At 41.6% G+C, this 18392-nt stretch overlaps 2 protein-coding genes and 1 non-coding gene across 3 annotated transcripts in view; 1 reads left to right on the top strand and 2 right to left on the bottom strand.

Moving 5' to 3' along the window:
* Nucleotides 1-3106, top strand: part of kcnb2a (potassium voltage-gated channel subfamily B member 2a) — a 53027-nt gene extending 49921 nt beyond the window's left edge. The window contains exon 3 of the mRNA XM_061255991.1: nucleotides 673-3106. Within this exon, the coding sequence (XP_061111975.1) occupies nucleotides 673-2637 (1965 nt within the window). The 3' untranslated portion in view covers nucleotides 2638-3106. The remainder of the gene's footprint in view (nucleotides 1-672) is intronic.
* An 11045-nt stretch (nucleotides 3107-14151) lies between these two features.
* Nucleotides 14152-18350, bottom strand: rpl7 (ribosomal protein L7). Its single transcript, XM_061255228.1, has 7 exons — nucleotides 18293-18350; nucleotides 17444-17546; nucleotides 17037-17203; nucleotides 16668-16805; nucleotides 16153-16262; nucleotides 14889-15104; nucleotides 14152-14223 (listed from the first exon to the last, which is right to left on the bottom strand). The coding sequence occupies exons 1-6, from the start codon at nucleotides 18304-18306 to the stop codon at nucleotides 14896-14898; spliced, it is 741 nt and encodes a 246-aa protein (XP_061111212.1). The 5' UTR covers nucleotides 18307-18350; the 3' UTR covers nucleotides 14152-14223; nucleotides 14889-14895.
* On the bottom strand, nucleotides 16883-16975 carry LOC133138055 (small nucleolar SNORD12/SNORD106). Its single transcript, XR_009709673.1, has one exon. It is a non-coding gene; the product is annotated as a small nucleolar SNORD12/SNORD106 (small nucleolar RNA).
* Nucleotides 18351-18392: the final 42 nt, after the last annotated feature.

Here is an 18392-nt window from a genome sequence, read left to right as displayed (position 1 = left end):
ATCATTAGCAAGCAGTCTTAATTAAAAGCCATTATTAATATTGCCTATTCAGATTTGTAGCCTATTTCTTGAAAGATGGAATTGCAGACCCTTCAGTAAAATACTGAACAGACTGGTGAACAGGATCCATTTTCCGGACTGTTCTGATGTAAAGACAAATGCAGTAATCCTTTATTTTAAGTATCCTTGATCTGTCATTACATTGTGTACATTACAGCTTCCAGAGAGTATCTGAATCCAAATACTGCACTGCCTCAGTCAGCCTGCTTATTCATATGTATTACACAACTGCAATATTGTGGTCAATGAAAGACATAACCATAACATAAATGTGTCACACACACACACACACACACACACACACACACAAACTCACAAACATATGCACATCAATACATCTTTACACAAACACTCGAGCATGCTCTGAGCATATGTGGTGTATGTGTGCTGCACTTTATACAAAGTGTATTGTGAAGCATGCACATTGGCACAACTAATATGTCACAACTTAAGTCATTCCTAAGAAATGTGATTCTTTATTATTTTCTAATTTAGAAATTTCATTCAAAATATTATGAAGACTCACTGCTGATGAATCTGTGGGAAAGTTTCAAACAACGTTAGGTAACCGAATTGCCTTCTTTCTCCCTCCCCTCCCCCTCTGTCTCGCAGATCTTGGCCATCCTCTCCATCCTCTTCATCATCCTCTCCACCATCGCGCTGTCGCTCAACACTCTGCCCGAGCTGCAGGTGATGGACGAGTTTGGGCAGGCCAATGACAACCCTCAGCTGGCGCACGTGGAGGCGGTGTGCATCGCCTGGTTCACCATGGAGTACCTGCTGCGCTTCCTGTCCTCGCCCAGCAAGTGGAAGTTCTTCAAGGGCCCGCTCAACGTCATCGACCTGCTGGCCATCCTGCCCTACTACGTCACCATCTTCCTGACCGAGTCCAACAAGAGCGTCATGCAGTTCCAGAACGTGCGGCGGGTGGTGCAGATCTTCCGCATCATGAGGATACTCCGGATCCTCAAGCTGGCCCGCCACTCCACGGGCCTGCAGTCGCTGGGGTTCACCCTGCGGCGCAGCTACAACGAGCTGGGGCTCCTCATCCTCTTCCTGGCCATGGGCATCATGATCTTCTCCAGCCTGGTCTTCTTCGCCGAGAAGGATGAAGACGCCACCAAGTTCACCAGCATCCCAGCCTCCTTCTGGTGGGCCACCATCACCATGACCACGGTGGGCTACGGCGACATCTACCCGCAGACGCTGCTGGGGAAGATTGTGGGCGGGCTGTGCTGCATCGCGGGGGTGCTGGTCATCGCCCTGCCCATCCCCATCATCGTCAACAACTTCTCTGAGTTCTACAAGGAGCAGAAGAGGCAGGAGAAGGCCATCAAGAGGAGGGAGGCTCTGGAGCGCGCCAAGAGGAACGGCAGCATCGTGTCCATGAACATGAAGGACGCGTTCGCCCGGAGCATGGAGCTGATGGACGTGGTGGTGGAGAAGGAGGAGAAGCACTACTTCTACCAGGACAACCACCTCTCCCCCAACCGCTGGAGCCCCGCCAAGCACCCGGCTTGCGACAGCAGCCCCTCCAAGACCTTCGAGGTGAAGTACCAGGAGGTGGTTCAGCTGGGGTCACCGGCTCAAGCCAACAGCCCCCGGCCGAGCCCGCAGAGGCTGAATGCCCAGAAGCTGGAGGAGATCTACAACCAGATGACCAGGTCTCCACCCGCCACCTCCCCCCGGGTGGGCGCCTCCCCGCGTCACAAGCCCACGCCGAAGTGCGAAGAGGAGCTGGAGATGAAGCAGGTCCCTACCCCAGACACCCTGACCCCGCCCTCTGACCCTCTGCCCAGGGGCAGGGCCCTCACCGAGGTGAGGAGCATATCCAGCGTAGACAGCTTCAGCAGCTGTGCCACTGATTTCGCAGAGGCTGAGAGGGGACCGCTCCTCCCGGACGCTGGAGGCCCGGGGCCCCGCGGGCAGCACAGGGTCCCACCCCCGCCCCTGGACCTCAGCCGGATCACGGCAGGCAGGGACAGGAAGGGGGGCCAGGGAGGCTTGATCAGGGATGGACTGTACGAGTTTGTCCACTCAGCAGACAGCGGTGGCGGGGCGGGGGACGGTAGTGCTGGTAGCAGCCTTTCCCCCGGGGAAAACGGGCAGGGGTTCGACCGCCGCAGCTCCCTGCGGGGCAGCAACCCCGTCAGAACCAGGGGCCTGAAGGTCAACTTCATCCAGACTCCAGGAGAGTCCCCACAGCGCGTCAGCATCGTCCTGACGGAGGACAGACCCCCCTCCGGGGAGCAGCCCCCCAGCGGGACAGACCCTGACCCACTGACAGGGCCCGTGTTTCCAGACGATCCGCAGGGCCCCCCACCATCCTCCTCCTCCTCTTCTTCGGTGATCCTCAAAGGAAAGAATCACCTGGAGGACCTGGGTGCGGCCACCCCGGCCTCCCCGAAAACCGCCGCGCAGAACTGCATGCTGGGCGCGGCCAATGCTGTCATGGAAGGCACGTCCTCTGAAAGCAACCAGGGCGGGCACGGAGCAGACAACCACATGTTCGAGCCTGACATTCACATAAAGCCGGGGGACGGTAGTTTGTCTCCGCCGTGTGAAACGAGCATGTGACCGGCATCGCTCGCCGACACAATGAGAGGCGCTGGCATAGCCACAGGGACCCACTTTTCGCATGGCAGCATGACAAGGCCCTTTTAACCGTATAACAGCATCGCCAGGACCGGTGGGACTGCCGTCTGCAGACATTTTTAAAAAGCAGGTGAAAACTCAGAGCCTCTAGGCAGAGCAGACATGTAACTGACTGAGGAGATGTGTAATCCAACTGTAAATATTAAACTTGTATTTTTTTTTTAGAAATGCACAGAAAACAAACAAAAATATCTCTGGATGGCATGTATTTTAAATAAATGTCATTGGTGGCTTAGTTTCACTGTAAATATGGAGGGGAACAAGGTACCGGTACAAATTCCTATATTGCTGTCACTGGATTGTGACATTTACACAAGACTTTGGAAATACTGCTGCGTATTATGTCCTTTCAAAATTCACAAATCATTGTTATTGTGGGTTCTGAATGACTAACTTCGATGTATTATCTTTGTTTTGCATTGTAATTGTTTTTTAACTGGTAATGTTAACAATGAAAATGTGAGCATATCCTTGGATCATCACGTGACTGGTGGTCACAGACACGGAAGAAGCTTCCAAATAAATTAAACATATTATTAAAAGTTATTTCTAGTCTGGTAACAAAATATTATATTGGCTCTTCTAGAGTTAAAATTTACACTCTATGAATAATACGCATAAAATGGTCAGCTCTGTAAAATGTTACACACTCGTCTTCTGTAGAGCACATCTCAATCACAGTAAGACCTCTGTGTGTTGTACATAGCACAAAATGTTCAACTGATTTTTATTTTTATCGTTGCTCGTTAATTTTTGGGATCACTATGCGGTCATATCCGGCTTGGATGCAGATAATATTAGCTGTCCTGTAAAATCCCATATTGTCGTATCATTCCAGATTGTTACATTATTTCTTTCTTTATTTTTGCATTGCTGTAAACTAGTGCGGTCACATTATGGACTAAAACCTCTTTTAGTCCCAGAGCTTCTCCTTCTGCTTTTCACTGCAGAATGAAAATGTTGCCTTTTGCTCAGAGACTGCTGGGATATTACTCCTGTTTCTGTAAAGCGCAGAGTGTTTAAAAACACATTTCCATATCCACAGCAATCGCACAATACTAGGAGGACTCGCCCTTAGCGCTGGCCACATCAGTTCATTCTGAAATGGGAAGTGCAATATGACACGCTATGCTGGTTAACTGTCATGGCACTTTAATCAGGGAGGTGGTACTTTCGTTTTCAGTATACGGTATTTCTTGAATGGAAGCAGCCCTCTGGTGTCGAACGGGTGAACAGAAAGATTAAGCTGCTCATATCAAATTAGTTCTACTTTCACCTATTATGTGGTAGCCATATATCAGTAGACCTCTGCTCAGGTTTGCTAATACAAAAATCTAGAACACAAGTATTCTATTAGAACTATGCGGAGCTTTTTTAGTCCTCAAACTATGATACATTACTACGTCTGTACAGGATATATATCTTAGATTGTATATATATAAATAATTTGCCACATATGCTATAATACTATTAATAAGGCTTTTTTTTGTGGATTCACAACTACTGAAAATGCTTCTATTTTTTGTTAACTAGAATTAAGCAGGACCACAAGTTTCCAGCCAAAATGGTGGTTGAAATTATGCGTGCCTTTTCATAAAGAGTTATTTATGAGAAGGAGTGAAGTCATTTGACTTTGGTCATATAGCACTGTAAAGCAAAACATGCAAACAAAAATACAAAAAAACACAAAAAAAACTTTTCTATAGAATGAAATCAGGTGTGTAAGTAGTAGGGGCAGGTGATGCTGTTGAGATCTCAGGTTTTGTATTACTGACATGTAAAAATGGTCTGCTATTCTTCCTCAGTTACTGTGTTCTTTTCTAAATGCCATTTTCCTAAGGAGATGCTGGTGTCATTTTCAACTTATCTTACCCCAAAGCCTCAAATGCACCCCGGATAAGGAAGAACAGGAAACAAGGCGTGTGTTAGGGATGAGTGCTCGGGTCTAGAGTAGTCAGTGAACGTGTGAACAGATGCGGGTCTTTGGAGCTGGTAGGAGTGCACACACACCCAGGCATGCAGCAAGAGGCTCCATGACCTGGGCAGAGCCAAGGCCACTAAAGAACCTGAAAGCACTGACTGTAAGAACACCCTGCAATTTGCATGCTCATAGTGATATAGTAGCTATCAATTTACACTAATTGTGAGATAAAAGCAAAATATCAGGCTCCATTTTGCTGGGTCAAGTATTTTGAGGTCAGTAACAGCCAGGAAATCATTCTACCAAGGGATTTGAATATCAGTTTCCAATGGAGCGTAGCGCTACATTTTACACTAATTTACAATCTTTGACTTAAATGATCTGTGGTTATATATATATATATATTTGGATCCATGACCTAAATAATATGTGGATATATTTTTCTGGCTCTTTTAATTTTGTGATGGACATTAGCAGCACATCATTGATTATATTCGCTTTCAGCAAGTCTACATATGATCATGGGAAGCTTCCGTTGGAAAGAGAGACAGTTCATTTGAGCCTTTTCCGGAGGATGGCTCATGTGCAATCAACTTGTGCAATGAACTCTGACAGCCAAGGACAAGTGGACCTGCACAAAAATGAAGATCGGTCTCACAAGATCGGCTGAAATTGTTTCCAAGACGTCGTCTTTCTTTTGAAGGATTTCCTTTTATCCCCCTCAGCTTTGACTTTAGTTTGCTCACACATGCCATTCCCATCTCTCCTGAATTCTTGTGTTTCTATGTCCCTCATTTAACCAGCCAATTTGTTTGTTTCCTTGTTCTTTTTTCTTTTTTTGGGGGGGTCCTTTTGGTTTGAAAGGATTCCATCTTGTGACTGGGTATCCATGGATACGGTACTTCTGAGCTGCAGACTGTTTCCATGTGAATCAGCACCTTTGTATGCACGTAGTAGTCTGTGTGTCCATTGAACCACAAGGAACACCTTATTATTGTACTGTATTATGTCTTTCATTCCTGTAAAAGAGCGACAGCATTGTTCTCCCCATAAGGTATGTTAGCATATGCAGGATAAGAAATAAAGTGTATATGACTGACCAGCATGACCAGTGTGTGGGCCCTGTTTCTCCCCCTAAGACCACACTGTTGTACCCCTATGACAGGTAATCCATGTCATGGTCAGGACTATTTTAAGCTCCTCAGTATGGGATCAGTCAACAGCTTTCCTCCTCCTCTGACCACTTCAGCCCTGATTAGACCTCACGTCCCTCAACTACTGTGTCTCCCTCCCATCTACCTTTCTGTCTTCTCTCTCCTTTCACGTTGTATGCTGCCATAGCATTATGTACACTCAGTGAGCAGTATATTAGGTAGACCTGTACACCAGCCTGTTAATGCAAATATTTAATCAGCCAATCATGTGGCAACAACTAAATGCTTATCCGTTGTCAGCTGTCGTTCACACCAAATGTCAGAATGGGGAAGAAATGGGACTTTGACCGTGGAATAATTGTTGGTGCCAGACAGGGTGGTTTGAGTATCTGAGAAACTGCTGATCTCCTGGGATTTTCATGCACAACAGTCTCTAGAGTTTGCAGAGAATGCTGCGAAAAACTAAAAACATCCAGTGAGCAGCAGTTCTGCTGACAAAAATTTGTTGTTAATGAGAGAGGTCAGAGGTGAATGGCCAGACTGGTCAAAGGTGACAAGAAGGTGACTGTAACGCAAATAACAACATGTTACAGCAGTGGTATGCTAACGAGCATCACACAACGCATCAAACTTCTAAGTGGATAGGCTACAGCAGCAGAAGACTTAAGTCTAAAAAAAGTCTAATAAATACCTAATAAGTGCTCACTGAGTGTATATACTAGTAGTTAAAAATTGAAAGAAGATGGAAAAAAAACCAACAAATAGTGCAAACATTTTAACTATGGGGCAATGCAATTATAGGTAAGGGGAGCAGTAGAATCTGTTTATTTGGATGATTTAAAAAATGTATATATATATATATATATATATACCGTACTGTGCAAAAGTCTTAGGCACCTGTATAACATTCTGTACAGATAAGATTCTTTCAAAAATAGGTCCTAAATAAACGTACTATACATTTTGCATTACATTTTAGCAATTTGTTAAAAACTGAATCAAATCCATATTTTTTGTGACCACCCTTCAGGGTTAAAACTGCATCACTTCTCTGAGATAGCCAACACTGTCCTGCAGTTCTACAAGACAATCAGCAGGGAGGTTGTTCCAAGCATGTTGGAGAACTTGCCACAGTTCTTCTGCAGACTTTGGTTGGCTCCTTGCTTCTGATCTCAGACAACCTTGATCAAGTTTTTATGTAAAAAGTAGTCAATTGCTTACAGTAATATGTTACTTTTTAAAATTAAATACAAAAATGTCTATATAAAATTTAATCTTTTGGAAAATGAATATTTGGAAATCTCAAATGTGTTCTTTTATACTAACACACACAAAAAAATAAACATATACATAATAAAGTCTAGGGTGCCTAAGACTTCTGCACAGTACTGTATGATTATGATCTGTATAACATATACTGTATCTCTTGTTGTGATACAGTATATGTTATACAATTTATATCAATCCAATTGGGACCAAATGCTCTTGACAAGACTTAAAAGTATTCTACCAGGGAAAACATGTACGCCACTACAGTAAAAAGTAATCTACCAAAGTCAATTTTACAATGGAATATTTTGTAATGTACAAGCCCATTTGTGCTGGTAATTGCACTAGATCTTCTGTGATGTTCACACTCCTGCGTTCACTCTTTTATCTGCTCCCCAAGGTCTGAGGCCATAAATCTCCACAACGATGATGCTTTATTTTTCTCTGGAGTGTGCTGATCTCTAGCAAAAATATCACAGAGATTCCAATAGTAAATCCTGTCGTTCATAAAACAGAAGAAGAGAAAAAAAAACACTTCAGGGATGTCAGACCACCCACCTGTCATCAAACCTTCCCATGTGACTAGAATCCATTTAAAAATCCATTTCTGCTGTCATCCAGATTCAGTGAAAAATGAATGTCCCTTAGCTGTCATTCAAGGCAAATCCATATGCTGAAAAGTCTTAGTTAAAGGAAGCCAAACTGTTAGCAATTGTGACATCTATTTTAATACCATGGCATGTGCGGCTGATTTCATGGTCTGAATTTCAGTTTACTCTGACTTGTCACTTTACATTAGAGGTGCATGAGGTCCTATATAATGATCATGAACCTAATGTACTGTGCACAGAAAACTGGTCAGGACTCTTCCACACTTACAACCCTAGTTGCAGTGTCTCTTACAATGTAATTCATTTCAATTCCTTTGTCAACTGTTGTGTGCCAGAAGAAAACAGAACATTTCACTCTTCTGTTTGATTGGTTACCCCATATTCATATTTGTATCGCAAATCCAACTGCCTTAAGCATGTAGCACAATTGCACGATTGTTCCCATACTTTTGGAGGGCACTGTAGCCATGCCAAGGCAAATGAGAAGAGGGAACAAATGAATTACAAGATGCTGTTTTCAATATGACTGTAAATGTGTGTACCGATGATTGGTTATGAATGCATTCATTCACAGATACGATTACACACGCGTGCGCACAAGCGCATGTTTTTATGTCATTTTATGAATGGCCCCAGGAAGCATATTAAGACAGTCTGTTGACAGTTTCACCTTGTATACAGTTAAATTATTTTCTACAATCATTCACTTCAATATGTTTGTACTTTAAAGACTGGGGATGTATAATAATTGCTAATAAAATCCATTTACCGCAGACTTACACTTTTTAGATTTTAATTTCATTCCACCTCCAATTCCATTGTACAGTTAAGAAGAACATATATAGGCTACGTCATGGCACTATATGCTTAATTGTGCCGTCACTGACAGGCTAAATATAATTTCCTTGCGTTTAAATATACGTATTTAAAAGTACAAGTCAAAACAACAGTAGCCTACGTAACTATAAAAAAACTGCATTCGGGGGTGAAAACGGGGAACAGAACAAACGCGGGAAAGCAGCGATTCCTCAGAATCAATCGTCCCTGACTGCTCTATGAAATAATCAATCAGCGTGTTCATGAGGGATTAACCTGCAATAAAGGGAGTGCATACGGGTCTCCGTTTTAATTAAACGACATTGGAAACGTACGCAGACAACGGACCACTCGCCAAACGCCTGAACCGAAGATTAATATCCTTCTATAAAATTTTGGGAGATCTTCCCTGAACGGCAACTGCTCTAAGGGTGAAGTTTTAGAGAACTAATCTGACCTCTCATCTGGAATAATGAAATTTCCCTTATTTTCAATGTGGGTAATATTAGCCATGGCAAAAGATGGAAATGTATCATCCAATCATGGAGAGAGCGGCAAAAGCTCGCGATGGGGAAATACTCAAGGGGACCATTTTTCCCTGTGGAAACGGCCCATTAAATAGATTTTCTGCTGAGAGGAAATCTTATCTGCAGTGCGCCAGAAAAACGAGGGGGCCACTGTATAGGCTATGAGTGCGAGCATATCCCTACAAGAAATAGATGGGGAAAATAAAGGATTATAGAGGACACATTTCGTTTCTCTCCATCTACAGAGAATGGTTAAGCACCCCCTTTTTTATTTATTTATTTATTTTGGACCATACCTTTCATACAGCAAAACGACAACTGCAGAAATACATAGAACATAAATCTTTCATTGCAAAAAAAAGTTGCATAAGAAATTGGTTCAAAACTAATTTCAAGCCAATTTAAACTACTGAGGAATTTACAGACTAAATGGAGCCCAGTTACTGTAATACTGCAAATGGTATAATAATGATAGTAAGACCTAATAAGTAGGAGTTTTTCTCCGTAAAACAGAACGTTAGTAATTCGTCACAAGTCAACACAAACTTAACCGAAAATTTGCCCCCATGTAGACACTGACCTCTAGTGGCAATTCAACAATTAGATGCTATATTATTGTGGGCAGCAGAAACGAAGTGAAATCCGTTTAATATTCTTATAGTAGATAGTAGACCTTACAGGGTTTAATATTGTGAATGTATTAAAATATTGTTTTGAGATTCCCTTCCACCACCTGCCAAGTAAGTTAGTGTAACCAGGACAGATGACTAAGGAACTGAACCTGCCACCTTGGCAACAATGGAACAAGATGTCCGTGAAAGACACACCGGGTGGAGCCAGGTGTCTTTAAGCCTTCTGGGTCCACTACACAAAGGACCCAAAGTCTTACAGGAAACTGGCTCCACCACAAGTGAGAGATGCAATGTCCCCAGAGGTAGTCCCTTACTGAACTTCCATACATTAGGCTTTGAAGTTTTACCAGCATACGTCCTTCAAGTACTTTTCTTGTTGTCTGGACAAAGAGCAAGAAATAAGTCAATGGAAAAGCAAGTCATTCGATAATACAAATAATAATTGGCAGCGCAGATGACCAAAGGGTTCAGAAGTCAAGTGATTCAGTGGCACACCTTCAGTCTGCGAACAGAAACGCTGATTCACCAGCACAGCTCAAGGTGAACTTCCAGTGCATTCATGAATCACTTTGACCCTTGTTCTCAAAAAGCCTGCCTAGTGCCTACCCAAAAGGCCCATCTAAGAGATTCTTTGGAGTGGTCATCACCAACCACAGGGGCAAGAGTACACATGTGGAGTATTAATGACCGGGTGATGCGTTTGCAATGGGTCAGCCAGGTGTCGTTGTTTGGGTTCACGTACTTGCGTAGGGTATGTTTTGGGCCTTACACAAATTACATAAGGCCCATATTGGACTCAACCCAATTTATTGGAAAACAATTACAGAAGTTCTAGCCCACGTTAAAAACAACCCCATTGAACACAGAGGTGTAATGCCTGTTCACACAAGCTTTTCCCTTTCACAAACACAAGCAGATCCACAGAAGGGTTGGTGACATTTGCCTTCTGACCAACTCTTAAATGCATAAATCAACACAGGTGTCATTATTTTGATTGAGAAAATCTTCTCAGGGTTTCATATGAAATCTTATGAGCATACCAAAACATCTGTACAATTCAGTCTCAGTAAAAATCACTACAGTTAATAAATTACAACCTTTTTTATGCCTCTCAAAATGTTTTACTGATTGACAAACATTCCTCAAAAGTTATAAAAGGTTACTTTTATAAAATTAAAAATGTAATGTTTAACCACTAGGTGGCAATAGTACAACATTATTGAATTTGGTGATTTAAATTATTATTTTGTTTTTTTACAATCACTTTGACACTAATTTCAGAACCTTGATGTCATTTTTCAAAACCGTAGACACAAAACTCAAAACAGATAATTAAAATACACATTCAAACTCTCAACACTTTTTTGAATTGCTTGGATACAATATAAACCAAAAAATCATTTGTTCACTGAACCAAATCACTTGTTCACAATGACACAACTTAATGTTCAAAGTATTAGCACTTCAAAATGAACTAGATACATTACATTTCAAAATACAGTGTTTTCGTTCATTACAACACATCTACCTACCAATGTACTCAAAATGATAAGTAACTGCAACATTACTCCTAAAGCATTATTTTTACGGAAACCGATTACTTGTAACAACATTCCATGTTTAGATCATGAATGTTTTTGGATAAATAAGTCAATTGACACCAATTGACTCAAGTGGTAAGAGCAGTCCTCTGGCAGTGTGAGTGAATGGGTGAGTGAGGAAAAGTATCAATTGTACAGTGCTTTGGATAAAGGCACAATACAAATGCCAACCATTTACCATTTACCAATTACTTTGGAACAGGATCAGTTTCACCACATCATGATTGAATGCAAGATTTAATCAGCATCCGTTGTCACGCACCCCTGTAAGTTTGAGCAGGTGCTGAAATGACTGATGATTTTACACAGTGGTAGGAGTAATGGAGTAGTGGATGTGTATCCATCTGCAACAACATAGCGACAACGTGGAGCAGTCAGATGATCCATGTTAGAATAGAGATCAAGCAGAGAAAGGGGCAGAAGAGATAGAGGTGATCAATGGAATGGCAGACAAGTACTCCTTCAGAGAGGCGGCCTTGTTTCTCGTCTTAGAGGTGGGGGTTGTCCTGGTAGAGGACAGTTTCTTTCATTGCAGTTGAGGATTTTTTCCCCCCCGTTTTGTACCTATAACTTTGTTGCTATGATTACAGTTTTTTTTACAATTGCTAACAATTCACTTTTTCAAAACTCTTCATACAACTCTGCACCAACATGCAACTTGGCACAACAGTTCATTTAATTCACAAAATGTCTCAAAGGAAAAGCCTAGCAGTATATTTTTGTGTGTCAATCATAGACCAATGATCAAAAATTTGGTGGTTCAGCCAGATTGTTTGTAAAAGCAATGAAAGAAATCATACAGTTTGGTCCACAAACTGTGCTCTTGTGCTAACTGTGAAAAGTTCTGAAAAGTATCAATAACTGCTTGTTGCCAATTGAAAAAAAAAAACTTAAATTGATTTGATTCAATGATTCCACTCTTCTACTGTTTCCACAATTCCCTTTATTTAGAACCACAAAAAGACCATATTGAAACATGTATCAAGTATTTTTTCCCGCTACAGTAAACTATTGTAAAAACAACTAAACAGTGAAGCTATAGGTATCTTTTGTGTGGGCGATCTAAACAAATCTTCCTATAGTATTGAATGAAAAATGAGGAATTGGAACCAATGAGTTTGAAGTGCAAGATTTCTTCAAAGATATCAATGCACAGTGCATGTTTTGAACAGGCGGTGTTACAAGTGCTTACCATTTTGAGTGTTGCGTCTGAAGTTTTGAAAATTGAGCACAGGCTTGTGAGATTAGTGCTTAAGTGATTGTAAAAAATATTAAAATATTGTTACAAGACCATTGTAAATCCCTTCCTATTGTTGAAAAAGGCTCAAACATGTTGACTGCCTGTGTTTATAGAGTAGATAACGAACTGGTATCGTTTTATAACTAGATACATATTCTACACTTGGATAATAAGCAATGGTATACAGAGCTTAAGTGATCTCTTGTACGGAGTGCAATTTCGGCAGCTACACGTTCCTTTTATCTCTTTACATGTTGAATCATGCGTGTTTAGCTAAACCTTTGTGTCTCAAACAGTTGCAGTTGCATCGTTTGTGGTACACTATCATATCTCAGTTATAAAGCCAGCTAGTTCCAGACATATTGCTTGCTCATAATATACAAGCCCTGGCAAAGAAAAATATGGAATCCCCACACTTGTTCAGGATGTTCAGGGGCGTAAACAGGAGCCAATGTTTGTGACAAAATTAAGAAATCGGCTGAATGAAATTAGATTTATATATAGAGAAGCGAAACGATAACCAGCACTAACACCTTAACAGAAGAAAACAAGGTTGCAATGCACTAAAGAAATCATGGAGTGTGGATGATTGGATGAAAGTGATATTCAATGATAAATCACAAATCTGCATTGGCCAAGGCAATGATGCAGGAACTCGTCTGGTGCCATTCCAATGAAACATACAAAGATAACTGTGGATCCGGATCTTAATCCGATTGAAAATTTATGGTGGAAATAAAAAATAAATAAATAAAAGGTCCATGACAAGGCTCCATCCTGCAAAGCTGATTGGTCAACTGGTATTCGAGAAAGTAGGAACCAGCTTGATGAAGAATATCCATCAAGCAGTCCATGCCTCAAAGAATTCAGGCTGTCATAAAAGCCAGAGGAACAAATGACTAATTGTGATTTTGTTTGTGCGATACCATATTTTCCTCAACATGGAGTGATTCCATATTTTTTTCCTCTACTTGAACTGGAAAAGAAATATCCTATTTGTCCAAATAAATGCATTTAATTTATTTGAGCCATGATTCATCAAGTCAGAATGTTCAGCTGTTAAACAAATTTTGTGACAGATCTGTGATTTATTTATTTGCTATGAAGTAAAAAAGCTGGATGAACATCCTCCAAGCGTGCCGATTCCATAACTTTTGCCAGGGGTTGTAGTTGGTTAACTAAAGTGAAAGTTTCAAAAAGACAGAACGAATAGTGTTGTGCAGCACACGAGTCAACATTTCATAAAGTCACCTGTACAGCAAACACTTTCTTACTACAGCACTACAAAAAGAGGGCAAGCTCTTGGTTCTGATCCGTTTGTCACCGTCAACTTTCCAAAACAGTGCATGTTGTGGTTTGAGGTTTTGTTGCTGCAATTCCTCTCTTGACCGTCAGGAGTCGGAAATTTAAGGCATGTGACATTTCATATTTTCTGCCAGCAAGAAAATAGTTTTCAGTATCTCAATCATGTACATAATAGGAAAAAACTTTAAGCTCATTATCACAAGTAGCTTTGATTCGCTCAAACAACCCGTTGATGAATTATGCCGGGTTATGGAGGGTCAGAGCGATTCCTTCTTCTGTATAGCCACAAACAGAATTCTGTCTAGTGCTGTACATTACAACCAATGGACTAAAATCCAATACTGTAAAAACGAAGGAAACTTTTTCAATTTTAATAAACGTTTATTCGAGATCTTTATCGCATAGGCCAGCAGCAGATTTTGTGCGAGAACCCTGAAAGAGAGAGAAAAAAAAAAAAAATGAATTCAAAGGCAGTTATGATGGTATGTGAGCAAGTCAAGTCTCACCCGGAAAACACCCATTCAGTTCAACAACATCCATTTTACACTGGCATATGTGAAGTCACTAAATGACAGTTGTATTAATTTAACCACATACACACTTTCCAAGTTTCTCTGCAGAAAACTGGGCAAAATATGAATCTTGTTCATTTCGCATAAAAAATTCACTATACTCAAAAGCATTTGCAGTAATAGTAATAGACTATAATCAGATTACCATTTAACTGTCAGCACCCTGCACAACGTCAGAGGACATTAAAGCAACCCCTGTATAATTTTAACTACAGAACACTGGTCTCCCCAGACAGCTCCACATAGCCTTTGCATTGAGACATGTCATCCTGTGCAGATCTTAAACCCTTTACTTCACACACAAACTGAAGCACACTTGCGACCTGGGTTGCGAGCGATAATTTATACCTCACAGAAGCACATTCAATTAATGCACTGCAATGACAACACGCACCAAGCAGTTTAGCACATTAATGTCTTGCTACTTCAAGTGTGAGAACAATACGACAGTGTGAATGGTCAGTAGTCTGACTACAGGGAATGCCGCCTGGAGGGAACAGGCAGGCGTGCAGAAATGTGCCTCACCGTTCCTCTAGTTCATCCTCCTGATGAGTCTGTTGATCTGGTCCTCTCTGTTGCCTGCATCTCCCCCCTCCACAAAGTGGGTGGTCTTCTTGTTCATGCCACCACGGGGAGAAGACAGCTTGAAGGGCCACAGGAAGTTGTTTGCGCCCTTGAAGTTCTTCCCGACGGTGTAGATCTCATGGATCAAGTCTTCGACGCAGATGATGCCGAATTTCGCTGAAGAAGTGAAAAAATGAAAAATGCTGAACAGACTGATATAGTCCTGTATGAAGAGAGCCCAGCCCAGGTATTTCTGACACACAGGTATGAACAGACGCAACAGTCTGCAGTTTGGCAATGGTATTTTATGCGTTTTGAATATTAAAAACAGCACAGTGTAACAATTTACAACTTGGGTTGAATTGTCCATTGAATAAAATGAATGAAACTCCAATTATTTTTTTGAATTTGGCCTTTCGATCAATACACATGGAAAAGTATTGTTTGTGGAGTTGAAGCCAAGTGACACCAGTGGTGAAACAGCCCAGCCTTGACAAAATCGGGCTGAACGTTTAAATGAAAGAATACCTGGGAGTAGTGCTATAAGCCATTAACAATGTTTTTCTTCTTATGGTTTAAAACTTGTGGTTTGTTGCACAGCTCTACCTGAAAGTATATTTTATTTAATCCCTTTTTTTTTTTTTTGCTTGAATAGCTTGATGTACTGAATGATATTCAGTACAGTCCAGCGTTCCTAATAAAATAGTCGAATTACAGCATTTTGGATGATCCTTATTATTCTACTGTCTATTTCAGTATATTTCAGTTTACTTTTTCTCAATGCGTCAACAATAATATTTTGGCCATATAACCTTTCCAATCAGTACAAATCACCAGACAAGTGTCCAATTCAAACATGTTTCAGAATGTTGCATTGTGTCCTGTACATTAGTTTGGTTGTCCTCAACTAAGCATCATCAAGATCGGCAAATTCATTTATTCTTGGTGGGGTACATTTTATTGGGAACTCTACCTGGCTAGTTCCCAATAAAGTTAGAAAGGAGGGTAAATGCCAAGCATCAATGGTCTAAGGCAGCATTAGCTTAAACAGCCATCTGCCCTAATGAACCTGGATTTTGTTGGCAAAATGCGTCTGCATTACAGCTAGCAGACAAAGATTTATTTCATAATTCACATAAGTAGAGTACTTAAGAGACTTTTCCACAAGGCAGTTGTCAGTGGAGTAGAGACTTTTCCACGAGGCAGTTGTCAGTGGAGTACTTACACAGAGACTTTTCCACGAGGCAGTTGTCAGTCAGGGCAATGCGCTGCTTCCTGATCTTGCCATAGCCGCGCTTGTAGATGAGCTCACGCACAGATTTCAGGTTGGGATAGCTGAAAGGGAAATGCATACCCTTTAATTCAGAGGACAAGACTGCAGCTGCACATCTGGAGTGAGCCATCAACAACGCCACCTTTACTGGGATTCAACACAATGTCCTGGACACATTACTGAAGTAGCAACATACTGATTGACAAACCATACTACTTTGTAGCAAAGAATAAATTCCTGGACAGCCAATGGTTGCGCCAGTGATTATAGGGGCTTCAAGTGTTTGGGCAGATATTTAAACACTGGTAATGATAAGGCCATGTACTCAAAGCTACCAGAAGAGCAACTCAACCACACAGGGTAAAGTCATACATGCATGTGCGCGAGAGGGAAATGCATAAAAAGCAGAGCAAAACTTTCCTGCCACAAGAGCAATAACACAAGTCACCAAAATGCGGGCCACGTACCCCCATGCAATGTAGGGCTCGGCGATTCTGAGCATGTTGATGGAGGCCTTGTTGAGCTTGACGAAGACTCCGTTGAAGATCTGGCGAAGACGGAGAAGCTGGAGCACCTTGCGCACCTTGGGGCTGACGCCGTTGATACTGGGAGTGTCGGGGAGAGAAACGGGTCAGTACCGCTACAGCTGACCTACACACAGAGGCCGAGGAAGACACGGCCCAATGTGGTTTCAGACAATGTTGGCTTAATTTCAACAATAAGTCACCATGGTCGATAAGACGGGGAAAAAAGACTGAACATCATTAACCACAGCATATGCATGACTGGACCATAAAAAAATTCATAAAACTGATCCTGGGGACCCACTGACTTACCCTCTGATCCTGACGACAAAGGCCAGTTTGGGTTCGGCAGGGACATAGAAGTTCCCAACTTTGCGAGCAGTTCTGCCCAAACGGACCTCCCGCCTGAACATCTCCCTGTACTCCTTGTGGTAAGACTCTGCCCGCTTGTAGATCAGGTGCCTGGTCACTTTGCGGCTCTAATTAAAAAGGAAAGAGGAACATTTTTAAAAAACGGGACTCAATTTCAATAGCAACACTACATTGATAAAGTATTTTAAACCAGCCCTGTAAACACAAATTTACCTATGAAAAACAAACAACTATGAACATGCAGTGCCAGTTTAAGCAAATCATTTGCCAGCATGGGACACATACTTCATGCCAAGGTTAAGAAAATAAGAAATATCTGGAGCTAACGATAGAAGTTAACTACCTACCTTCTTCTCAGTCAGCATCTTCTTGATGCGAGATGCTCGCATGGCCGCAAAGGCCTTCCGCCTTTTCAGAAGGCTTTCGGGGACCGCTGGTACCTTCTTTGCTCTGTGTAAAAGTAATACTTAGATTAGAAGTTTGATTGTCGGAACTGCACATTAAAGAACACCATGACCAATTAACGTTATGTGGATAGCGCTAAAGAGAATAGCTCAGGACTGACATTGAACATTCGCTTGCAAGAGTAACACCTACAGTTTACCAAGACGACACAGGTACATGCCACTAATGCCGATTGCGGACTAGATAAAGATAACACTATGTAACTAGTCTTGTAGCCTGAACTAGATAGTTTCAGGCAAAACCTATGACCGCAAGTAGGCATTTGGTTAACCGGCGTCATAAAATGCATTAGGGCCATCTCGCTGTCATGGTAGACAATTCACTCGCCAACGTTAGCCAGCAAGGCTAACGGGAACTGCGTGGCCGTAGTCGATACAGTGCTACGTTGGCCGGATAGCGCTTTATATTTAAAACATGGTTCTAATATTGTCGATCACTTCCTCAATTCATATCTAAACAGAAAATATACCACAATGAAGTCTAGTTTCCTACGCTTGCACTGAAACGGTTTCAGATATGAAGCAAATGCACGTTTACTTATATATATTCATAGCGACGGCCACTGCTGAACAAATCCAAAGAAACAGTCGTATAACAATCAACATGTCTTTAATATTAGCCTCATCAGAAATGTGTATGTCTTTATTTCATATTCAGGTGATAAATATACACAGATATATGTTTATTTCGATGATGGGAGCAGATTTCAAAGACAACAAAATTGCACTCACTCTTCACCCGCCATTATTCCCACCGTAAAAGAGGGCTTCACGCATGCGCGAGGCACATTTAAATACGGGGTCTGGTTAAAATAACTAAGTGATGCCTTAT

Source organism: Conger conger, chromosome 9, assembly GCF_963514075.1.
Source record: "Conger conger chromosome 9, fConCon1.1, whole genome shotgun sequence".
In the NCBI taxonomy this organism is placed as follows: Eukaryota; Metazoa; Chordata; class Actinopteri; order Anguilliformes; family Congridae; genus Conger; species Conger conger.
The sequence above is the reverse complement of the archived record's forward strand: the minus strand, read 5'-3'. Positions and strand labels throughout refer to the sequence as shown.